The sequence below is a fragment of the Diplodia corticola genome (genome assembly GCF_001883845.1).
Source record: "Diplodia corticola strain CBS 112549 chromosome Unknown scaffold27, whole genome shotgun sequence".
In the NCBI taxonomy this organism is placed as follows: Eukaryota; Fungi; Ascomycota; class Dothideomycetes; order Botryosphaeriales; family Botryosphaeriaceae; genus Diplodia; species Diplodia corticola.
In genome coordinates this window covers 163249-187783 of record NW_017971506.1, presented here as the reverse complement: position 1 = coordinate 187783, position 24535 = coordinate 163249, and the positions used below count along the sequence as shown (strand labels likewise).

At 59.5% G+C, this 24535-nt stretch overlaps 5 protein-coding genes across 5 annotated transcripts; 3 read left to right on the top strand and 2 right to left on the bottom strand.

The window, feature by feature from the left end:
* Window positions 1-1833: 1833 nt before the first annotated feature.
* BKCO1_2700059 (glycosyltransferase family 34 protein) lies at window positions 1834-3476 on the top strand (the record flags this gene model as incomplete). The annotated part of the gene is made up of 3 exons (XM_020273590.1): window positions 1834-2293; window positions 2353-2635; window positions 2690-3476. The coding sequence occupies 3 exons, from the start codon at window positions 1834-1836 to the stop codon at window positions 3474-3476; spliced, it is 1530 nt and encodes a 509-aa protein (XP_020130075.1).
* A 2418-nt stretch (window positions 3477-5894) lies between these two features.
* Window positions 5895-6788, bottom strand: BKCO1_2700058 (uncharacterized protein; the record flags this gene model as incomplete). The annotated part of the gene is made up of 1 exon (XM_020273589.1): window positions 5895-6788. The coding sequence occupies one exon, from the start codon at window positions 6786-6788 to the stop codon at window positions 5895-5897; it is 894 nt and encodes a 297-aa protein (XP_020130076.1).
* A 1078-nt stretch (window positions 6789-7866) lies between these two features.
* On the bottom strand, window positions 7867-10043 carry BKCO1_2700057 (mfs phosphate transporter; the record flags this gene model as incomplete). The annotated part of the gene is made up of 3 exons (XM_020273588.1): window positions 7867-8648; window positions 8700-9598; window positions 9649-10043. 3 exons carry the CDS (start codon window positions 10041-10043, stop codon window positions 7867-7869), a joined length of 2076 nt encoding a protein of 691 aa, XP_020130067.1.
* Window positions 10044-12956: 2913 nt separating this feature from the next.
* Window positions 12957-15521, top strand: BKCO1_2700056 (dna repair metallo-beta-lactamase; the record flags this gene model as incomplete). Its single annotated transcript, XM_020273587.1, has 1 exon — window positions 12957-15521. One exon carries the CDS (start codon window positions 12957-12959, stop codon window positions 15519-15521), a length of 2565 nt encoding a protein of 854 aa, XP_020130068.1.
* A 3539-nt stretch (window positions 15522-19060) lies between these two features.
* Window positions 19061-22147, top strand: BKCO1_2700055 (fungal specific transcription factor domain-containing protein; the record flags this gene model as incomplete). The annotated part of the gene is made up of 1 exon (XM_020273586.1): window positions 19061-22147. One exon carries the CDS (start codon window positions 19061-19063, stop codon window positions 22145-22147), a length of 3087 nt encoding a protein of 1028 aa, XP_020130069.1.
* Between the last annotated feature and the right edge of the window lie 2388 nt (window positions 22148-24535).

The window sequence follows — 24535 nt, the reverse complement described above, 5'->3', positions numbered from 1 at the left end:
AGCAGGCGCGATTGGTGGAGCGGTACGAACGATCATCTCGCCGGCTGGGTGGGCTCGACTGGCGGGAGGTTCGCTGAGGTTTTACAACTTGGTTGGCTCTCGAAGCGCCCTGGCGAGAATGCCGGCGTTGATCAGGCAGGCCGGAGCAGCGGCTATGCCCTTTGCAGCCTAGCCCTCCCCGGGCGCCAGCAAAGGCCGTCTGCTCCCGTTAGCCACTCGATGCGGTTCCAAGAGCCTCACTAGGCGCTAACCTGCTATCATTAGCAACGAGTCGTCTAACTTCACACACGTTCCAGGAAGCTTCCGCCGTCCGCGTCGGCTGCCTCGTCACCTTGCGCCCGCCATGCCGCCGTCGACCCGTTGAACGGACAGCAGCAAACCACCACGGGCGCGAGCGTGGCCGCGCTGGCAAGTCCACCGCCGCCAGCTGGTCGCCAGCTGGTGGTCTGCGGGAGCGTCGCGCGTCGCGGCTCCGTCGGTTCGTCATCAGCACCAGAGCACCAGCAGCTCCGCCGTCGATCGGGCGAGACGGGCGAGACGGGCTCACGGCTCCAGTGCGCTCGTATCAGCGCTGATTTGCGGCGAGGATCGAGCGCTGCGGGCCGTCACCACGAGGCATCGCCGTGATCGGCTCCAGCAGCTGCCGTTTGTGGTGCAGAGGCCACAGAAGCGAAAGAGAGCGAGCAACGCCGGACGATATTCGACCCTGCTGTGCCGCGCCAAGCACTCGCGACGCGGGCCATCGAAGGAAACATCGGGCAGATTGGAGAGTGTCGTGGTTGCTCGTCGAAAGGAGAAGATGGAGTGGGCGCCGAAGATAAGGCGAGATGAATGGGCACACCGCCCTGGCGTGGCAGCGGAGCGGACACCCTCCAGCGCGTCCGTGGTGGTGACGGAGATCGCAGCGCGCGACGTGTCTTCAGCCAGGCTCGTACTGCTGATTCACCACGCAAGGGCTTCGCGAGCACAGCCGAGGTGCCATCGCACAGCGGGTAAGCGGTGGTACGAGGGCGGCGAGGGATGCGGTGCGCTGTTGTATTCTGCCGTGAAGAAAGCGAAGCCGCACGCAATCGCTGCGCCGTCTGCCAGACGGGGGAGTTGCTGCCAAGCGGGCAGCTCCTAATCTCCGCCCGCTCGCTGGCAGGCGCTGGGCTAGAGGGTTAGAGGCCTCGCTCCCGTCGAGAAACCGTCCTGCGCTGCTCCAGCCCTCTGCACTGCACCGCTCACGCTGTTGCGACACCTGCGCCGCCCGCGCCGCCCTGGCATGACGCCCGCCTGAAATCGCGCCCTCACAGCAGCAGCCCGCCTCGCTCCTCCGCCCACATCCCTGTCCCTGCAACGGTGACCCTGAGCTGCCATCGCAGTCACCCGCCGCAATCGTATTGCACAGCTGTCCACCAGCGAGTCCAGGTCGCATCCGCCCAGCACGGCCGATTCCGCCCTTCTGCTTCAGCCAGCTTCGAGCCCGTACGAGCGCGCGCCGACCTTATCCTAGCCCCGCCGCCGAGCGTCCCTCCCTTCGCACATTTAGCCCTATATCTCTCCCAATAAATCCGCCTGCGTGCGGCCAAGTCTGCCAATCTGGCTTCCCCAACTTCCACCACCACGCTCCCGTCCGGCCACCGGCGACGGCGTTCGTCTGCCGGCCCTCCGAGCCTGCAAATCCAGCAGATAGACGCAGCCCAGCAGTACCGAGACGCGCGACAGGGCGCCACCTCCGGCCTGCCCGCCCGCTCCGGCTTTGGCCAGCCGCTCCCCGCCATTCCCGGCACCCCGGTCGAGTCCACCTCGCAGCAGGGTCTGTTGCCGACCCCAACCAACACGCAGCCCTTCATGTCGCTGTCGCGCTCGCCGTCGCCCCAGCCGGGCGGCGGCTGGGCGAGCCCGGCACTCAGCACGCCCTCGCCCTACGCCAGCGGCAGCGTGAGCCCGCGCGTCGGCGGCAGCTTCACCACCACCAACGGGAGCCACAATGTGACCTGGGGCTCTGCCCAGGCCCGAAGCGACGAGGTGCGCAGCTACAGCTCGCGCTTCAATCCGCGCGGCGGCGCCAGCGGCGCCGGCTTCTTCTCGTCCCACCTGCGCCGGTTGTCGCAAGGTCTTCCGTTCGCGCACACCCCCAGCGGCGCGTCCGCCGAGAAGCAGAAGCTCGAGCGCAACAAGTGGGCGCCGCGAAAGACGGGCGCGCTGGGCGGCGTCCCCTCGTGGATCGTCGGGAGGCTGCGCTTCATGAAGTTGCGCTTCGTTCTGGTCCTGGCCGTTTTGTTCATCTTCGCCCTCACCTATTTACCCCGTAAGCTTTTTTTCCCACACTCGCACCGCCATGTTCCAAGGATTCTGACTCAGCCGTAGCTTTCAACAACGTCTACAACCACGCGCTCGGCGGAGGGAACAAATTCGTGATAATATTGGCCGCAAACGTGGGCGGGGGCGTCATGGAGTGGAAAGGACCGCGCGAATGGGCGATTGAGCGCGACAGCGTGAAGAACAAGAAGAGATATGCGCGCAAGTGGGGATACGAGCTGGAGATCGTCGACATGAGCACCAAAAAGCGATACGCACACGAATGGCGCGAGAGCTGGGAGAAGGTCGACACCATCCGGAACGCCATGCGCAAATATCCCAAGGCGGAATGGTGAGGATTGAGTCTGGGCATCATGCGTTGCTATATGCTGACTGTAGACTGCAGGTTCTGGTGGCTCGATCTCAACACCTTCATCATGGAGCCCTCGTATTCGTTGCAGGAGCACATCTTCAAGGATCTGCAGGCAAGCACTTACCGCGACGTCAACGAATACAACCCCCTCAACATTTCGCACCCTCTCACCGAAGAATGGCTCGACCCTATTTCACGCTCCGTCGATGGCGACGGTAGCCCTGAATCCATCAATCTCATCGTACCGCAAGATTGCGGCGGCTTCAACCTTGGCTCCTTCTTCGTCCGTCGCAGCGCATGGACCGATCGACTCATGGACATCTGGTGGGACCCGGTGCACTACGAGCAGAGACACATGCAATGGGAGCACAAGGAGCAGGACGCGCTGGAATACATGTATCAGAACCAGCCATGGGTGCGGTCCAACATGGCCTTCATCCACCAGCGCAAGGTCAACGCCTTTCCACCGGGCGCCTGCTCCGACAACGGCCTCGACCCACGCATCCACTACAGCGAGGAGGACCGCGACTTCGTCGTCAACATGGCCGGCTGCGAGTGGGGCCGCGACTGCTGGGGCGAGATGTACTCGTACCGTGAGCTGAGCAAGCGCCTCAATGCCGGCTGGTGGGACGGCTTCAAGGCGTGGATGACCGGTGAGGTTGGCCGGTTCCGTGGCGGCAAGGACACCGATCCGGCGGATCAGATGGTGTTCCAGAAAGAACACGAGGAGGAGATGGCGAAGCTGCAACAAGAGCAACAAGGAGAGATGTCGCAGCAGCAGCAGCAGCAGAGGCAAGACGACCCGAAACGAGAAGAATGAGCAGCAGGCATAGACGACTTGGCGCATTGGCTTGAATGAGTTTTTTTCTTCTTCATTGGAGGCCCGTTTGGATGAGGCAGCCTTTTTTTTCCCTCTCTTCCCTATTGGACACTTCTACTGATCGGTGTGTCCTCCCTTTTCTGCTTTCTTAGCGATTTTGCCTCGTTGCTCCTCTTGCATGCCGCTCACGTTGGATTTGTTACTCCTTTAACTCCGGTCACACATGGTTTTGCTCGTTTTTAGTCGTTACACGAACGCAAACTCTTTTATTAGACATGTCGTTCACGTCAGAGCTTGACGTACGACTCTTTTCTTTCTTCTTTTTCTTCTTCTTCACGCCGCGGTCTGTTTCAGGCTTCAATTGGATTAGAGCAGGGGGGATGTTGCAGTATTTCCTCCAACATCCGAGATCCTGCTGCGGGATCTAGTTTTGTATTATTTGGCTCTCTTTTCTTCTTCAATTGGGCCTTTTCGTCTTCTTGCCTTAGTCGCTTTCTTCTTCTTTATCCCTCTTCTTCTTCTTTGGAATTTGCGAGATACCTTGCTACTCTGCAGTTCAGTTGTCTGTCTTTCCGTATTATGTGGGAAAGGACCGGGCTCTGGGTGAGAATCGGTTGGATTCGTTGTAGAGGGGAAAAGAGGATGGGGAGAAAAGGATAACAAGATTCAGTTGGGGAGAATCAAGCAATGACCAGTCAAGGGTGGGAGGAGGATGCTGGCACGGGGACTATTGGCGCTGCGGCAATAGCAGACAAATGTATGAAAGCGACGATGACTAGAGACGCTAAATCATCGAAATCCGAGAAGATGAAAGGAAAAAATTGCGGGGAAAAAAAGTGGCCATTGTGAAGTAGTGAGCATGCTGAACAAGTCCTGCCGTGTGCCTTTTGACCCAACTGATCCACCAAAATAAGTTTGTCGTTGCCTCTCTCTCTCTCTCTCTCTCTCTCTCTCACGCACTATAGGAGCAACGACAGAGTTTCTCGACTGGACAACAAAAACAACAAAAACACTCAGCATCATCCATCCATCCACCCATCTGCCTCCCCCCCTTATCCGTGGCCCTTTTTGCGGTGTACGTGTGCGAAATGACGAGTGGTCGACGATCTCCCTCCTCTCTCCGTCGCGCCAAGAGGAGGCACCTGCAGCCTCGACGATGACGTACGTCGACACACCCAGGTCCCTCCCAGAAACCTCCCAACCTCCCAACCTCCCCCCGATGCCCGAGGCGGGGAAAAAGAGACGCCCGTCCGCCCGCCTGCCCGCCCGCGAGAACGATCAAACGAACGAACATCGTAGCACCACCACCACCACGGCGTACCCACGTCTTGGACTGGTCGCGTGACCCTTCCCCGCTAGGTTAGGAAAGGGAAAAGAAAGAGAATGATGACGCAGGCGCGCGGGCTGGGCAGCACCTCAAGCGTTGGGTGTGCATGGGTGTGTGTCGTCACAGGCGCCCGCGAGCCACTCGACCAGGTATCGTGTTGTTTTGCCAAGCGCTGCTACGTGCTTCTCATGTTGATCATTACTTTCGCGCATTTCTTTCTTATCTCCGCTGTGGCGTTCAGGGTGGAGTTCGGGTTGGAGATCGGCGTTGGGTGCCTTTCGGAAGGGGGGAAGGGAGGGGGCTTCGTTGTGGTTGCGGGTGCGTTTTCGGTTTTGGTTTCTTTTCATTTTTTTTCATTCTTTTTTTTTTTAAAAAAAAAGAACAGTCTCGATTTAGGCAGGCAGGTAGGTAAGTAGACAGACAGGTAAGTAGGCAGATAGATCAACAGGTAGGTAGATCAGTAGATGAGTAGATCAGTAGGCAGGTAGGTATGTAAGTACGCTGGTAACAAGACCAATGCCAGTAGAACGTTTTCGAACGGCCGCCGGCGGCGCCAACATCAATCACAAACAAAGAGCCGACGGGCAATGGTGGTAATGGTGGGCTGAGGCGCATGCAAGAAATATGTGAGAAGTGGATAGATAGATGGTAGTCGCTTCAACAACCACCAAGGGTCTAAGCGACTGCGGAACTGGAACGTTTTTCTATTCCCCTCTTCATTTGTATCATAGACAATCAGACAACATCAAAAACACACAGTGTGGTGAAGAAAAGCAGCGGCGGGAAGGCGGGGGGGAAATACAAGAACAGAATATACAGTAGAAGTTAAGGTATAAACGAGCTCTCCCCCGCACTCAATCGAGAGAAAGAGAGAGACACACAAAACGATAAACAATAGACATTCACCCCCTCCCTCCTTCCGAAACAACCCCAACCTCCCCAACATCACATCACATCACCTCCCCAGGAGGCCCTTCCCCTTACAAACTCCCCAGCTTCCTCCACAGGAGGCGCATCAGCACACCCCCCTCAACACCAGCAAGACGAGCGACGAGCGACGAGCGGAGCAATCCATCCATCCATCAACCCCCTTACAAAATCGCCAGCAGCCACCCCGCCACAGCCAACACAGCGCCGCTCACCGCACCAGTCGAGATGACGGCCCCCGGCATCGCCGCACCCGAAGACGCGGCCGCCGACGCAGAGCTGGACGACGACGAGGACGACGACGAGGAAGAAGAGGAGGACGAGGAGGACGAAGAGTCCGTGCTGCTGCTGGAGCTCGAGTCGCTCGTCGCCGACGCGGAGCCGCTGCTCTTCGCGCTCGTCTTGGTGGTCATGCCGGTCGTCGCCGCCGCCGACGACGCGGCGGCGCCGGTGCTGTTGGTCGAGCCTGCCGACTTGGCGGTGCCGGTGCCGGTGCTGCCGCTGCCCGCAGTAGTAGCGGCCGCGGTGCTGTCGCCGGAGCCGGAGCCAGCGGCGGTCGTGGCGGCGCCCGTGCCCGTGGCGGCGCCCGTGCCGGAGGCGGCGACGGTGTGCGAGTGGGCGGCGGCGGGGGTGCCCAGGGGCGCGGTGGTGGCCGGGGTGGCGGCGGCGCCGCCCGTGTACGTGTAGCTGTAGCCGTCGGGCATGGTGTCGGAGAGGAAGGAGTCGCCGTCCGAGGCCGAGCCCGAGGCGCTGCTGCTCGACGACGACGACGACGACGACGATGACGACGATGACGAATCGCCGCTATCGGAGTCGCCGCCCGGCTCGCCGGAGGACGTGACGCCGCTGCCGACGGAGGCGCTGTAGCCCGGGTCGGCGCCGGCGGTGGCCGAGGCGGCGGCCGTGGCCGAGGCGACGGCGGAGCTGCGCTCGTAGCTGTAGGCGTAGCCGTCGGGCATGGTGTCGGCGGCGAAGTTGTCGGCGTTGTTTTGGGCGAGGGCGCCCGAGGACGAGGCCAGCAGGGCGGCGGAGAGGATGAAGGCGGTGGAGGAGCGCATGGTTGCGGTGGTGGTTGGTGGTGGTTGTTTTGTTTTGTTTTGTTTGTTTTTTGTTGTTGTTGTTGTTTGCAGGTGGTTATTTCTCCCCGGGAGAGTTAAAGAGACGGATGGATGGGTTCTTTTTCGTTTCGCGCTTCCACGGGTTGGAGTCGGCGGTCCAGACGAGAAAAGGGAGTGATGGTGGTAGTAGAGACCGTGGTGGAGCACAGCAGCACTGGAATACTCAATAAACGACAGACAAATTGGATGACCAGGGATCCAAGGAACGAGCGTAGAACAGAGGCAGCAGGCGCAAGGAGAAGAGGAGAGACGAAAGAGCGGGTAATGTTTTTAAAAGAGAGCACAACGCCCGGGCTTAATGAGGTCTGGGGATTAAGGCTGATGCCTTGGCCACGCTGGGGCAGGGGTTCCGGTCCATGCTGCCCATGCTGAAACACGCTGGCCGACGTCCGATTGGCTGCGAAGCCCGTTTTCGGCTGACTTGGCCGCCGGCTTTCCCGTTGTTTCAGCCCGCCGCGCAGGGGACACCGGGCGGGGCCGCATGTGGCGATGCGAAATTGTGAGTAGGGCGTCATGTGCGTGCTGGGAACCGACGCCCTGGGAAAAGAGTGGCGGCAGAGGCGGTGCCGTGGGCTCGCAGTCGCAGTCGCAGTCGCAGTCGTCGTCGTCGTCGTCGTCGTCGGGGCCGTAGCCGTAGCCGTAGCCGTCTCCTAAACCCCCCCCCGTCGAGCTGCTGCAGCTTTGGGGCCGACGGTTTCCAGGCACACTGCACGTAATCCCTTCAATCTGCATTGCAAGGCCGACGCCCAATGACCATCCTTGCTGCTCGCAATTGCCTTTCCCGAGAAAGGAAGTCAAGCCACACCCCCCCTGGCGCCTCATACGTCTGTCCGCCCGCTCCTCCGCATAAGAGTGGACCGCTAATTGGCCGTGTTTCTGGCATCGTGGACTCGTTCATTACTCTAAAATATGTACCCAGCGCAATCCGCCGCGGAAAAATACAACTGGCGCCTTGCTTCGCGCTGCTTTTATGCTTCGAAAATCATGACGACAACAATAACAAAACATCCAGCGCTCCTCATATCTCCAGCTTCTCGTTGTCGCTCTCCGAGCTATGTCCCGGTTGTATCCTCGGGCTGGTCGTCTTCTGCTGCTTCTCCAGCGTCGAGATCTGCGGCGTCGGCATCGGCGTCGACCGCGCCGTCCGCGTAAAGTACGACGACACGTCCTCGCTGAAGTCGGGGTCCTCGCCGACGTCGTAGCCGTTGCCCTTGTGCTCCTCCTCGAACTTGCGCTGCTGCCAGTCCTCCCAGTCGCCGCGCATCTCCTCGACGCGCTGCTTGTAGTCGGCATCGGCGTCGTAGTTCTTGCCCACGCCGCGGATGCGCTCCCACACCGACAGGTGCTTGGGGTGGATGGCGATGCCGTGGTAGTCCTGCTCGCGGCCCGCGCGGATGTACGTCCACCGCCTCTCCTGCTCCTTCAGGTCCAGGCCGGTCGTGTCGGGCAGGAACAGCCAGGTCAGGAACGCACCGGCCAGCCCGAACCAAGGGACCACATAGAACTTGGTCTGAGTGTCGATGTAGTTGTACAGCACCGCTGCGAGCAGTGCGCCCAGCTTGCCCATGGCCGCAGAGAAGCCGTGGGCCGTGGCACGGATGGGAGTGGGGAACACTTCGGCCGCAACCAGGAACGTCACCGAGTTCGGCCCGAATTGGTTGAAGAAAGACGACAGGAAGTACATGGCCTGGAACTCGTGGATGTGGGCCGGCGACGTGTAGTACTCGTAGTTGAAGGCCGGGATCACGAACAGCACAAAATCGAGCAGGAAGCCAACGATCATCATCCACTTGCGGCCGTCTGCGCGTGCGTTAGCGACTCGTCGGCCAGGACTTCAGCACCGACACTTACAAAGCTTGTTGTCAATCATGAAAGAGGCCGCGTAGTAGCCGACCAGGGAGACGGCGACGTTGATGAGGTTGTACTGCCACGTGACCATGACGTCTTTGCTCGTCGTAATGACCTTGATGAACTGGCTCTGGAACAGCTTGTTGCCGTAGAAGAAGACGTCGTTGGCGAACCACGCACCGGCCGTCGCAATCAGGCGGGGGCCGAAGTAGCTGAAGGTGAGCTTGAGCGACTCGGTGTCGTAGCCCGTCACGTGCTGCTTCTTCTTCTGGATCGTGAGCTGCTTGCCCGCCGACTTCATCCTGTAGGCACGGTGGAAGACCAGCCACAGCGTACCGACGGCCGGGATGAAGAAGGAAACACGGTAGGTCCACTGCGCATCCGACTTGGCGTAGGGCGGGCCGTCGTAGCCGTGGGTGATGCGGAGGAGCACCATGAGGATGACGACGTTGACAAACTGGCCCCAGCCCTGCATCAGGAAGGCGCTGGTGACCTTGCGGCCACGGTGCAGACGGTCCTCCTTGGTCGAAACCTTGCCGGAGCCGACGGCGTTCTCCATGCCCGACGTGGCCGTCATGGGGTACTCTCCGCCGACGCCGATGCCGTAGAAGAAGAGGGCCCAGACGTAGCAGATGATCCAGCCGTTCTGGGTGAGTCCCCAGGCGGCGGTCAGCATGACGAGGCCGACGAACATGATGACGGCGTCCTGGATCAGGCCCCAACGACGGCCAAGCCAGTCGCCGATGATGCCGACGAGGATCTGACCGACGATGATACCGCAGATCTCCAGGTAGTCGATGGCTTGGGTCCACGTCTTGTCGCAGATCTCATACGACTTCCAGCACGTGCCGAAAGTATCTTCGAGCAGAGGCCTGACGTTGCCAATGGAGAAGAGCACATATCTGAAACGGGTCAGCTGCAGCCAAGCGGGAGCGTCAAGGGGGGACCTTACCCTTCCAGAAGCAGGCCCATACCGGGGATGATGCAGTTCTTGAAGTAGTACGACCACAGGGTGAAGGAGCCCAGGAGCCAGCCAATGGGAGCGAGGACGCCGTTGAAGCGGGAGGCCGACGTCTTGAACATGGTCCAGAATTCGTTGGTCTCCTTCTTGGCCTCGGCAGCATCGACGGTGGACACGAACCTCATGCGCTCCATGATGCCCATGTCGGCCCAGTACTTGCCCGAGGCGTCGAAGCTGTCGTCGGGCTTGAGCAGGAAGTCGAAGACGCCCTTCTCGTTGGGGTTCATCTCGTGGAAGTCGCGGGTAGCCACATGGTCGCCAGCCACGTTGGGACCGTGGGGGGCAGCAATGCCATAGTCGCGCAGCGAACTCTCGGTGGCTGCCATTGCTTGGTTTGGAGGGGACAGCGGAGGAGGGAGTGGGACGGAGGGGCAAGAGCGGCGGCGGCGGGGTGTTGATGAAATACCCGGCCGGGAGCGGTGTCGCGTGAGCTCCTACTCGTAACGGGCAGCACGCCCACCAGGCGGCTTGGCAGAGAAAAAGTTTACGCAGCCTTCGAGCGCCCTAGTCAACGTGGACGGATGAGGGCGAGGCTAGCTGGGGAGACGGGGCCCGGGGGCTGGGCGCTCGGCGGTGCGGCGAGGGTGACGTGCCTGGGCTCGGGCGTGGTGATTGGCCGCGGGCGGGGACACGCAGGCAGGCGCAGAGCAGATCCGGGGGAGGTTCCGCGGCGGCTTTCGGAGAGGGGTATCAATATGGGTGGCAGCGAGAGGGTGATGGAAGAGGAGCAACTAGGAGCAGAGGGCGAGCTTAAAGGGCGGTTGGGCAAGGGCAGGCATGGCGACGTTCGCAGACCACCAAACGGCGGCAGCGAAGGCGAGCCCAGGTGCCAGGAATTTTCTGGCGGGAGCTTGTCAAGCGGCCGAGGCCAAGGGAAGGCGCGGTGGAGCTTGACATTTTCGGTGGATCTGATCGCCGCAGGCGAAGCGCAGCATCGCGTTTTTCGCCCTGGTCGACGCGAGCGACCGTCGAGATGCAGCCAATCAGCGCCCGCAGCCGAACACATGGGCGGGCGCTGGGCCTCGACTGGTTGCGGACGCGACCGGCCTCGAGCAGGGGCCCTCTCGCCTCCGCGCCACGCTGCAGGGCCTTATCCACTCCACGCCGGCTCTGATGCAGCCAACCCCCATCGACATCAGCCCGCGACCTCAGCAGCCTCGCGCCCCAAACGAGCCGCCTGCCACTCAGCGCTCGCCCTCTGCCCACGCCCCGCGACATGTGGCCCTGCGCCCCGTGCGCTGCCGTGCTGTTCGGGCTTGCGCCCTCGGACATGCCGCTCCGTGGCTCTGCAGTGCATCCAACAGCCCGTGTCTCTCCATGCGCCTCCACACTCGGCCGGGAGCTGCTCGAACCGCATCTCCATCCGCGACCCGCATCCACTCGGCGGTGCTCGTGGGTGCTGGGCCAGACGACAACGGTGCTGTTTCCGAGCCAGGGCGACATCAGGGTCCATCTCAACATTCGCAATCTGCTGCATGAACCCAGGCCGTGGTTACACCGGCACGAGGCCAGCGCGAAGGCCATGGCTCTGCCGTGCGCCCTGATGCCGCATGTCGAAAGAGGCGTCGCAAGTGCCGGGAGTCCGTCTGAATCGCCCGTGTTAGGGTTGTGCAGATCCGGCCAGTGCGAGCGCTGAAGAGTCGCACGTGGTCGGTCGTGCTGCATCAGAACCGCCTCTCAATCTCTCCTGAAATGTCACCCTTCAACGTTGCCAGTGTATGAGCTGACGTCCAGCGTTCGCCAAGCACCTCGATGATCTGCTGCAGCTGAATCCGAGTCCCGCAAGGCTTGGTTCCCCAAGACTGCGCCCAGCGCCATCAAGCCGTTCAACCCATGGCGCCGCGCTCTTGACAAAGTGCTTGCATGTGTCTTCATGCACGCCATCTGCTTGGCTTAGCATGCCCAGCGCGGGAGTGTTTCTTGGAAAGCGCCACGTCGGCTTGTCATTGCACATGCGCCCTCTGCGTTCAGGGCTGTGAAAATCAGGGTTCGCAATATGCAATATCCGGTCAGAAGGACCTCTCAGCTCAAGCCATGCGGATCTTGCGTTGCGCAGGCCGGAGTTGTTGGTGTCTTAGGAGTGCCGTCGCGGTCTCAGAACGACGGGTAGTCGGGGGAGCCAATCGCCGCACCATAGGTTGAATTGGAGTACCTGTTTGGCTTCATCCAACGGTCGACCGTGGTTGCTGGATGAGAGTATCGGGTCGGCCCTCGCGGGCTTGGGACGTCGACGATCATCATATGGCTAGACCGGTATCGCGCGACACTTCGCTCGGATGGCAGGAATTCATCATCGCGCCATTGCTTCAGAGTGCGCCGGATATAGTCAGGCCACTGGACCGATCAAAGGAAACTTCCCACGAGGGCATTCAACGGGAACGTAATATAGGTCCCGAAATCCAGAGACCACATTCCGGAATGACAAGGGGTAAACAATCGTGATGTCATTCGAGCTGTTGAGAAACGCGGGGAGGTGCAGCAGCGGAGCAGCTGCAAGCTATCAAACCTTGTTAGTCGCGAGAGATGGCTCTGCATATGCTGTACTCTTGTATGACGAGTCTTGTTAGGGCCAGGGGCATGGATGTAAATCACGTGCCACGTGACAGCTGAGGAATTGGGACACAGGTAGGTAGAGGTACGCCTATCGATGAGACTCGGCGTCTTCGGCCCTCAGTGCATACGATGAATTGCGCCGGGGACCACGATGCCTCCAATCAACCAGGGCTAAATCGTGAGATCCGGGCCTTGTGTCGAGGTCAGCCAGTGCTAAGGTATGCCTGTGGTGTGAGCGTACTTTCGCAGTAGGGGTTGTAAACGCGGTTTCATCCATTCGCAGAGGTCTCTACGCAAGGATTGTAACTGGAGGAGTCGTGGTCAGGCAAGCGAAGAGTTGGGGTGAGCGGCAGGTGTGGGAGCTTCTAAGCGCTAAAAGGCGCGTGGAAAACGTGACCGCGCGCGGCATTCACGCGACTTGGTCCGTGCTTCTGTATTCGCCATCCTCGCTCGCCCGCTCGCTCTCAAAGCCCGCCCGCTCTCAAAGCCCGCCCTGCGTTGCTGACCACTGCACGCACGCCTCGGCATGTACTACGACCCTGCGTAGCATGTTCCGAAACCCCCGTGAAAACGCACATCTCCCTTCCTCTCAACGAATCGCTCCGTCCATCGGCCGCCGCCCATCGCCACCACCCTCCCGATCCACCTCCACCTCCACCTCCACACAAACCTCCGCAACCGCCGCCATGGCTACAAAATCAATGCCTTCTCGCACCTCACGCCCATCCTCAACCCCGAAGTCGAAGCCGAGACCGAAGCAAACCCGGCTCGATTTCAGCAAGAGTACCGGAAAGACGTCGACTAGACCGAAAGCCCAGCCGAATGCGAGCATTCTCACCTTCTTCAAAAAGACAGATGCTCCACAGCATATGGAGCCTGGCTTGTTCCTTGAGACCAGAGGCAAGAGTGGTAGCATGAACAAAGAGCAGGATTGGGACCATGTCGTGGGATGGGATGACCACGAATCTTCCAGTAAAGATATAACGGAAGCTTCGCGGTTCAATGAAGACGGTGGCAGCATGAAGAAAAGGAGGGTTAGTCTGGATGAAGATGAGAGAAGAGGCTCGCGGTCATTGCCGCCTTCGAGCCACGGCGGACCGTCTTCTACAACTAAGCGTCCTTCTGGGCCGTTCCTGGAAGAGTCCGATAGCGAGGAAGAGGAAAACACCACGCTCCGAAAATCACCTCCGCAGTTGCAAGCTCACCAAGTTGAAGAGAAGGAAGACATCCCTCCAGTGGATGCGGCTACTACTCAGCCCGCCAATGAAGAGGTTGGTGAAGAATCTGATCATGACCATCCCGGAGTCCCGCCACTAAAACGAGAACCTACCAGCTTTTTCGGAAACGAGGGGTTTGACGAGTTCGAGGAACTTGGCAACTTTGACGAGTTTGAAGATGAGGAGGACTTCGGGGATGAGGAGAGACGATGGATGCAAGAGCAGCGAAAGCTTGGTCTGGAGGACGCCGACCTGGAACCTGATTCTGGTGACTCGAAACCGGATTTTACAGACGGCGCGGAGCTGGATGAAACGAACGACACGACGCTCATCTCGGACGCCCCGACCTGCCCGATTTGCAGCCTGAGTCTTGAAGGAGCCTCAGACCAAGACGCTTCAATACACGTGAACAATTGTCTAGACGGCAATCCGACTGCGCTCCCATCGACCAAAGAATCAGCAGACGGCAGACCCCCTCCCGCCGTTCATGGCGCACAACGGTTTCAGCGCCCGGCGAAACCAGCAAAGCCTGGCCAAGCAACGCCGTTTTCGCTGGGAGCAGCCGAGGGAGGCTCGACGTCTGCCTTTGCCAAGCTCATGTCCGGCCATGCGGAGGATTCTGCCTGGGCGACCGCTGCTGCAGCGGAGAACGCCTCTCGTGGCAAGCCATCCTACCAGCGTACCTGTCCCTTCTATAAAATCCTTCCGGGCTTCTCCATCTGTGTCGACGCATTCCGTTATGGCGCCGTGCAAGGTTGCGAAGCCTACTTCCTTAGTCACTTTCATAGCGACCATTACATCGGCCTCACTGCGAACTGGCGCCATGGCCCAATCTACTGCAGCCGTGTCACGGCCAACCTCGTCCGTCAACAGTTGCGCGTAGATCCAAAGTTCGTCGTTGGTCTCGAGTGGGAGAAGCCGACGGAGGTTCCACAAACAGGTGTGACGGTGACCATGATACCAGCAAACCACTGTCCTGGGAGCTCACTCTTCCTGTTCGAGAAACCCATCGGCAAGGGCCAGAACCCAAGAATGCAACGTGTGCTTCACTGTGGTGATTTCAGAGCATGTCGAGCGCACATCGAGCACCCGCTCCTTCGACCTGATGTGTTGGATGCTGTCTCTGGCAAGACGAGACAACAGAAGCTCGACGTGTGCTATCTAGACACGACCTACCTCAACCCAAAGTACGCATTTCCCAGCCAAGGAGAAGTCATCAAAGCATGCGCCGATATGTGCGTGAGCCTCAACAGGGTCCGAGCGGATGATACGGACGGCTGGGAGCAGATGAAGCGAGAGCGAGCCGGAAAAGGGATGGCAAACTTTGTCCGCAAGAACTCGGACCTCGTCAACGAGGAAGACAATGACGAAGACGTCGATGCCATGAAGCTTTCGAAGGGAACGAAGAATCGTGGGAGGCTCCTGGTGGTGGTCGGGACGTACAGCATCGGCAAGGAGCGCATGTGTCTGGGCATCGCAAAGGCCATGGACAGCAAAATCTTCGCGCCACCAGGGAAGATGCGCATCTGCAGAGCGCTCGAAGACGCGGAGCTGGATGCGCGCCTGACGACAGACCCCCGCGCGGCCCAGGTGCACATGACGCCGCTCTTCGAGATCCGGGCCGAGACTCTCGACGACTACCTCAAGGACTACCGCGACACGTTCGCGCGTGCCGTCGGCTTCCGCCCCACCGGCTGGAACTACAGGCCGCCGAACTCGCGCTTCACGGAATCGCCCCTCGTGCAGACGGTGCTGCACTCGGGCAATTGGAAGAGTGGGTTCAGCATGCGCGATCTCGTCCCCCAGCGCGGCAGCACGGGGCGCGCCAGCAGCTTCGGCGTGCCTTATAGCGAGCATAGCAGTTTCAGGGAGTTGACCATGTTTTGCTGCGCGCTGAGGATCGATAAAATCATCCCGACGGTCAATGTGGGCAGCGCGAAGAGCAGGGAGCGGATGAAGGGGTGGTGCGAGAAGTGGGCACAGGAGCGGAGGAAGAACGGACTATTCAAGCCGGAGCAGGGGGAGTGCTGGTAAATGGAAGAGAGAGACGTCATGTGTGATAGCCCCAAGAGCAGGTTCAATCAGCGGCAATGCAAGGTTTCTTTCCTGCTATTTTGTCGGCCAACGGCATCGTCCTGCGGACAAGTGCCAACACGACGGGGGCGGACTCTATGTTTCCCACCTCACTATCGACCTCCTTCTATATACTACTAGAGAAGATGGGTATGTTGTGGGCGTTGGGGCTTGGATACCTCTACGATGTATAAAATACACTGTACGCGTATCTTGATGCATCCCAGGAGTCGGTAGGGTCCAGCGGCACATGCGACGGCTACTCCTCATATCAAGACATGTACCTGCTCATTGAGGCCTTCCTCTACCAAGCGTAGGTCTCACTGACCCATCTTGAAAGTGGGGAGCTAGCGTATATCGGGCTACTCTAGGCACTGACGTCAGTATCTGGAGGACGATGACGGGAGCAGCACGTCGCCTGCACCGCCCTTGGCTCATAAGCCGGATCCTCCGGCACGGGAGTGGTTGGCGCCACGACCACGCACGACCGGGTTCGGCACTACATCAGCCACGAGCGTCTGGCCCCCACGCCATCCGCCCCGCACCCCAGCTCAGCGGGAGTCTACGGTCCGCTGCCATCACGATCACCAAAGCCATTCTTGAGAATACTGAAGCATAGATCCAGCTCAAGCACAGGTAGTGTCACAACTGTTCTCTCTGAGAGCTGGTGCGAGACTCGGATTGTATATATGTTGTGCGCTGTGAGTTGCCGATTCCCCTCCGGTTCTCTCTCCCTTTCCCTTCTTTTGACACGGATGATCTGCACCTACCGACGATTGACCCTCATCCGCAGACCAGGGCGATGCGCTGTTGCTATCGTATCTACCCAGAACAGTATCTCGAATCCTTCTCGGTAAGTGATTCTTGAAACATCCCAATGGCTTCAAGCTCAAGTGGCCGTTATGCAACCAGTCCGACTTGTCTTCCGTGACAGACGACCGTCTACGAAGACGAAACATGGGACGGAAATTCCCACTTCGGATAGTCTCGGTAAATGCATTGGTAGAGGTTTTTATCATTACCCGCGCATTCCCCGGAGCTCACTAAACCTTATTTCAACCGTACTTGGCATTTTCCAAAGCGACACCGTCCGCGTTCGTCATCGGAATGGTGTCGTTATAGATGGTTCTCTTATTTAGCTGTCCCCTGCTCGGCTCCACCGACGTCGTCGATCTCAGTTGAGGCTGGCGAACTGGACGTGTCAAATTGGGCGATTTTTTTCTTTTTTTAATTCAAGTAACTGAATTAGGAATTCACAATAGGTGCACGTTCGCAATGCAACAACCCTCCCTCTTTTCTTTTCTTTTCTTTTCTTTTTTTTTTTTGGATCCCGGGCGTGTCAACTGTGCATCTTTCAAGGGCAGTGAGAATGTATGTTCTCGGCCACTTCAAGGCCCGGGTGATGATCTTGTCGGCAGGGAGCGGCGTACATTGGGTGAAACAGTCATAGTGGATATTCTCATCCGCGATCATCATCACCAAGAGCAGCGATCACCATCTGCTTAGTTAGATAAGAATATGCAGGGACCTCTTCCGATCCGTGGAATTCTTTGATGTGTCATCTCAAGGTGGATGCCTCATGCATCTAGTCTCTCGCCGTTGCCGGCCCGTCATGTGCAGTAAATGGGCCGAGCTGCCGATGGGAGCACGAAGGGCTCCGAAGCTCCGAACTCACGTGGTGGGAAGGTGGAGAGAATATAAGAATGGTGGATAGGATGCGGTACATATAACACCAGCGCATTCGAGTCTTTTCTTTTCTCCTCCTTCTTCTTCTTTCATGGTGTATGCCGCGGGTTCGAAGGATGCTAAGCACGCCGTGAGATTGATGTGCATTACGCACATTGCCAATCAAAGGAGAATCAACCGCACATCAGCGCAGGATAGGTTCTTGGCTCGTGCAGCCGAGCCAGGCGACAAGGGAGTGAAAATTTTCGGCAGTTTGACGGCATTTCCTGTGCTTCTCTGACGCCATGATCCATCTAGCAGACGAAAGAGTGGTGCCATCCGCAAGCCGATACCGGTTAGGCATGGTCAGATGCGTCGGAGTGTCGCGGCCCGCCATCGCCATACGGTGTACCTCGACCTCGGATAGTGAAGCCAACTATACATGGAGCCAAGAGCGCAAGGCGTTGAAGTTAAGCGGCGGTGACAGCACATTGACGAGGCAGGGCAGCGGCGTAACTAGGACCAGGCCGGAGAAACACACGCCTTGACTGCGGGGATACCTGGCATTGGTCGGCGGGGTGCGATCTGCCGCCGTTGTGTACCTGAGGTCCAAGCATAAATCGTCCAGGCCCAGAACGGCGGCTGCGCACCGGCACACAGCAAGTACCGGTAGCCGAAGCCTGGTGCTTCCGCGAATGAATGCGAGCCGGGAAGGGCGGGTCGCACCGCCTCTTGCACGGCCCACGGGCCAGGTTGGTGTGCGTGCGTGGCGGTAAGGCGGACAATCCTGTAAGGTGTGAAGAGTGAAGAATTGTATCACGCTGTGCGCTCCGCCTCCTTGCAGAAGGTGGCAAGTTTTGTGCGACGAGCTCAGGAGACAATAATACGAAGCAGAGCTAATTGCTGCTTGCGGCCACCGCTGCGAGACTGCGTCGGGATACGGGATACGACGGCCAAGAGGGGGGGAATGCTTGGGTGCGAGGCTGGGGCTTACGGGATTGGGCCAGCTCCAGCTATTCCGATGGGAGCTGATTTCTAAGACCGTCGCGGCCACTCGCGGGTGCCCAAATTAAGGCGGGGAGGGTGGAGCGACGAGGCAGTCGCATACAGAAGAGCCCGTCGTCAGGGGGCACTCGGGTGGCCGAGGCGAGGGCTCACGGTCGGTCCGACTGGTGGACAACAGCCGCCTTGCTGACTCGACACGCGGAGCCGGGGGCAGTCAAGCCTTGTCGTTCGGCAACTGCGGCGCCTGGGCGCCCGGACAAGCGGACCAGCAGCCGTCAAACACCGCAAACACCGCCTCCCGTCCAAGCCGATGGTCTTGGGTCTTGGGGCTTCGATGTCGCCCAACCGCCCAGCCCGGTCCAGCCCCTAACGGCCGCTTGCATTGCTCGTGCTGAATCGTGGAAGCTGTAGTCGAGGGATCTGCGTCCGACGTGGGCCGTACCGCTCGTCAATCTTCAACACCCGCAAGTCATGTCCAAGGGCGCAGGAACCACACCTACTACTGCCTTCCCGCTCCGATCCCGCTGCCCTGCGCCTCGGAAGGCCAGCTGGGCCCGTCTCCTGGCCTGGCCGTCCGTCGAGAGCCTCGGGCACTGGCGATCATGAAGCCGCCCGTTGCCCTGTCGATGCTGCACTGAAGTCCGCCCTCCCTTTATCGGGCAACTTCTGTAGACCCTGGAGTCCCTGCCAGCCTTAGTCATGCTCGTACTTGGCCGTTCCGATGCGCAAATCGCGCACAGCCTGTCACTCACCCGTCCAGTGTTTTATTTGGGGCCTTGCTCCATCCCAAACCACTCGACCAACACCCGCCCCCATTGTCCGGCATCACCATGTTCACCACTTTTGTGGGCGTCTCGCCGCGCCCGTCATCGACCAAGGGGACCGCCTCGCCAGCACCGCGCCCAAAGAGAAACCAGGTCCACCGTGCCTGTGACTGGTGCCGTCTGAACAGGGTCAAGTGCGACAGCAGCAGGCCGTGCCACAATTGCAAGCAGATCGGCCGCCGATGCAGCAACGACGGCCTGAACGAGTTCCGGAGCCTGGCCTCGGCCACCAAGTACGACCCGGGAGCTTCTGTGCTGCTCGACAACCAGCTGACTTGTTCTCCATGCAGGGAAGTCGAACGGCTACGTGCCCAGATCAGGGACCTCGACCGACGGCTGAGAGCCGCCAACCCCGACGACACTCCCACTCCGCCCTTGACTGCAGAGAAGCCGTGGCCCGGCGCCGACGATACGCTGGAGCACTACGAATCACGACTGGACGCCCGCGAGGGCCCAATTGTATCCGATGATTCTGACCTGCACGGCACCCATTACTACGGCCCCTTCTCCTCGCGGTCCTTCAGCAACCGACTGTCGTCGTTCTTGGCCAGCGTGCTGCATCGGCCATTCCACGACATGGAGCAAGCCGACGACGATGCGGGCTCGGCGGTGCTCCGGCTGGGCGGCGGCGGGCCGGCGTACCTATCTCTCGAGGACCAAATCAGCTGCGACTGGCTGAGCAAACCGCAGCAAGACTACTTCCTGGATCTGTTCTGGTCGCAACAGCACGCGCTGCCGCCTCTGGTCTCGCGGGCCGACTTCCAGCTGCACTACGACTCCCTCTGGACCACGCCTTCGCTCGGCGTGTCCTTCCGTAAGCCGTCGCCGCTCGTCGACATCATCCTCGCGCTGAGCATCCAGCTCTCCACCTTCCGGCCAACCCACGGCGACGACGACAAGCACAACACCACCCAACCCATCCCCCAGCCCTACTCCTCCTCCTCCATCTCCTCCTCCTCTTCCTCCCTCTCCCTCTCACACTCCTCCTCCTCCTCTCCCTCCCCCCGCCAGCTCCTCCTCATCAGCCACGCCTACTTCCACCGCAGCGCCGCGCTCCTCTCCTCCTCTTCCACCACCACCCCAACAACAACGACAACAACAACAACAACAACCTCGACAACCCCCACAACAACCTCCCCCGCCCTGACAAACCCCACCCCCGCCCGCACCCCCACCTCCGCCCCCCTGACAACCGTCCAAACCCACGCCTACACAACCCTCTACCTCCTCCACGCCCGCCGCCCCAACGCCGCCCACGCCCACCTCGCCGCCGCCGTCCAGGCCGCCCACGCCATCGGCCTGCACCGCGAGCCGCCGCAGCACCAGCACCAGCATCAGCACCACCAGCAGCAACAGCAACAGCAGCAGCGGCGGCGGCGGCAGCGGCAACAGAAGCAGCAGCGCCGCCTCCTCTGGTGGGCGCTGTACGCGCTGGACGCGGCGGTGAGCGGCGAGGCGCTGGGGCGGCCGGGCCTGGCGGGGCTGCGGGGGGCGACGGTGAGGGTGGTGCCGGTGCCGGCGTCGGCGTCGGCGTCGGCGTCGGTGGCGGCGTCGGGGGCGGGGGCAGCACGCGGGTCACAGCCCGTGGGCGGTGGTCAGCGGGGGGATGGGAATCATGGGGGGGATCATCACGGGGGGGATGGGGATTGGGATGGGGAGGAGGGGGTGCGGTTCCTTGCGCTGGTGGTGCGGTTGGCGGACGTGGGGCGCGGGGGCGCGGGGGTGTATGCGGAGTGGGAGGGGGAGTGGGAGCGGGAGCGCGGGGCGGAGCGGGAAGAGGCCGGGCGGCTCGTGGGGGAGCGGCGGGAGCGGTGCGCGGCGGCGGTGGCGGAGTGGGTGCGCGGGCGGCTGGGGGCGTGGAAGGCGCTGGTGCCGCGGGGGCTGGTGTTGATGCGGCGCGGGACGGGGAGGCGCGGCGGCGGCGGGGTGGAGGCGTTTGCCGTGCCCGCCGATCAGGGCGAGGTTGGCGTCGGCGGGCAGTTGGATCTGGATGATGGGCGCGCCGCCGCCTGGCTGCGCGAACAACGCGTCCTCCTCGCGCTGCGGTACCATGGCGTGGCCATGGCGCTGTATCGCCCGTTTGTCTGTCTCCCGTTGCTGTCGGCGTCGTCGGCGGCATCGTTATCGTCGTCGTCGTCGTCGTCGTCGTCGTCGACGCCCCTCGCGGATGCAAACGCCGTCGCTTGCCTCAATCACGCCATGGCTGTTACGGATATCGTCCACCAAGCGCTGTCGTCGCCGTCGAGCGCGGAGACCAGCGGCGGTTGCGGCGTTGTGTATCAGCAGCTGCAGCACGATGCCGCCATTGTCCTGGCGGGCTATGTGTGTGCGTATCCGCTCAGCCCACACGCGGGGGCTGCGCGGAGGGCGTTGGGGGTGGCGGGGAGAGTGTTGGAGAGGATGGCGTGCGGCGGGTCGTGGGAGGATGGAGGGAGGAGGAGGAACGTGGCGAGGGAGTTGGGCGCCATGGTCGATGCCGTCGTCCAGCGGGTTCGGGATGGGGGGTACGTGGGCGGAGGCGGTGGCGGCGGCGGTGGCGGGAGCCAGATGTGCTTCACCACTGCTACTGCTACGGCTTCGACCATGGCAACGACGCCGGCATCATCCTCTCTTTTCGGATCTTCTCCCTCGCCTTTTTCTCCGGTCCTGGACCAGAACAGCCTTTTCCCCCTTTCCCTCCCCATCACTTCGCCCTCGGCCTGCACCACCACCACCACAAGAACAGCAACAAACTCCACCTCCACCTCCAACCCCAGTTCGACGCTCGGATCGCCTCATCCTCCACCTCTCAGCGACGGCGGCGGTTTCATGGCCATGAGCGCCGGAGGCATGGATATGTCGATGCTCGAGCCATCCATCACGTCGACCGCCTACGCTGAGGATGCCGACGTGTGCTGGATGGCCAACCATCATGGCTTGAGTGAGCAGCAGCAACAGCAGCAGCAGCAGTTGTGGCATACGGCCGTCGACATGAGTGCCGCCGCGGATACCGAGATGCTCATGATGAGGGACTTTGATTTCTCCCGGCCGCCGATGGAGACGGACATGGGCATTTTGCGTGATGGAGAGTATGGCTATCGGAATTGCTTCTAAGGGCGTATGTTGGTAGGCATCAGGTGTTTTGCTTTTTCTTCTCTTATCGGGGTGTTTCTGAGGAAAGGGGTATGTTTTTCCTTTGTTGAATTAAGCGTAGATACCTTTTGAGCCGTTTTGGTAGTGAAATGCAAAGGTCAAAGAGCCTGACATGTCAAAATCAGCCGTGAGCGTGACGTATATATGCTGTACTCGCCAGTGAGCCTCGTAATCAGACTTCATATCAGTACTATTTGCACTCAGGAGATATGGCGCAGTGGATAAATTCCATCGTTTCCGGGCTTGAGAACTCGCCCTCGGCCAAAGCCGGAGCCACTGAGATTGATATGGTACGGAATTTTCGGCTCGTCTCAGACTTGGACTCGGCATCCACAAAAAATAAATTAACAATTCGCTAAGATAGCGTCTGACGGGAGAAAGAAGCCGCCAGTAAAAAAATCAATCACCTGTGTGGTTTTCCGGATCATTGAAGATCCATTCTTCCACAGCTTTCAGGTACTCCAACCACAGCTGCGAGTGGGTCTCCGCTCTGCTGGCCCCGGAAGAAGCAACATCTCGTACAACTACTTGAAACAATGCTGGCGGCAATGAGAAGGATTGGGTGGAGATATAAACTGAACCTGAATCTCGCCACATCCGACCTTTCTACAAGCGTCTACGCCTCTCGTCAGCCTCATCAACTCGAACTTCCATTCCCACGCTACAACTTACGCTTGTCGCAGTATTTCGACCTCTGCGCGCGTCGATTCTGGCACTTTTCGAAGGCGCATTTGTGCCTGTCGCAGAGTTTGGAGTCCCCCTCCACGCACCCGTTCTTGCAGTCCGCGGCGGTGCACTTGTGCTTGGCGCAGTATCCCGAGCCGTGGGTGCGCTCCCGGTGGCACTGTTTCAGACTGCATTTGTGATCGCCGCAGTAGGGGGAGCCCCCGGACCGACCGCCCTGGCAGCCGTGAACGGCGCATTTGTGGTCTTTGCATCGCTTCGACTGCCCGTATCTCTTCCGGAGACAGCCCTCCGTGCTGCATCTGAAGTCTGATGTCGACGGATGAGCGAAGCGGGCATACATTCGGGTGAGAGGTATCTGAGACTTACGAGCGTTGCACCAGGAAGAGCCCTCTGTTCGCGGCGCAGTGCAGTTGGCGCCGCTACACTTGTCTGTTCTCATGGTGAGTTTCAGAACCATCAAGACGGTATATTTCTGATGAGTGGAAGACCCCGTTGGCAGAAACACAACTTACGTGAAGCGCAATAGCTGGACTTTCCCTCACGCAGCTTGAGACAGAATTGACACCGATCTATCTGTACACTCAGTTTCAAACATATCCTATGGCCTGGGCTAGATATCATGCCCTTGCGAGTCAACAAGACTGGGGGGGCTTACGCTCTGGGCAATAGGTATGTTTGGTGGTGTTCGAACATCCCTTCGCTGTACAATTGGGCATGGCGAATCTCCAACCAAACACGGCCGATGCTTGGCTTTTCGTATTCTGTTCGACAACACTCCGCAAACTGATCCTCTGCTCAATGCCAATGCCAATTGCGGGAGAAGTCAACAGAAGGAGAGTGGACGATTTGCGACAAGGCTCAGAAGTCAGTCATGACCACTCTTAAGTATTGCTCAGCTGCGGGGTAGCTCTTGTACTACACACAAGTATCACCTGAGGCTACTTTCACAAGCATATCGTTTTCGACGAGGAAGTTGCGTATGACAAGGGGGTGCGCTATCCAGTCAGAAAGCCCATAGACTCGCTCCATATATCATCGGTTTATCGTGAGCAAAATCCACCATTGAAATCGTAGGATATCGTTGGGAAGTCGTCTTCTGCTGCAGCCTCGGCCGGGCGTCGAAGCATGCTTACGCACGCTTACGCATCGCACAAGCATCGGGGATCCGTCCGTTTTTGTTATCAGGGCTCCCGTGATGCGGAAGTAGGAGAGAACGGGTAGTACGCATACATGGACTAGGGTGCCATACAAATCCACGACACCTCTTCAAAACCACTTCGGCCACCAGAAATTACCCACCCCAACTCCGTGTCTCTCGTCCTTATATCTCTCCCTCTCCCTTCCAACTCTTCCCCAGTCCCCACGTTTAGTCTCAAAAGAAAAGTAATATGCATTTCATTCGGTTTATCTCATCCCCCCCTAGAAGGTGGGCGGTCTCCTGGTTACACGTGCTACTGCTAATACTATCACCTACTACTAACGGATATCTTCATCGTCAGAAACTTTGCTTCTCGATCTCCTCGTACTTCAAATATTTCTCCATGTACGCCAAAACAAAAAGCAGAGCAATACGAAAACCGATATACCAGCAGATGAAAAGACGCTTGAGAAAGATGAAATGGCAAACAATGATTAAAGAGGCATGTAAAGACATTCAAATGC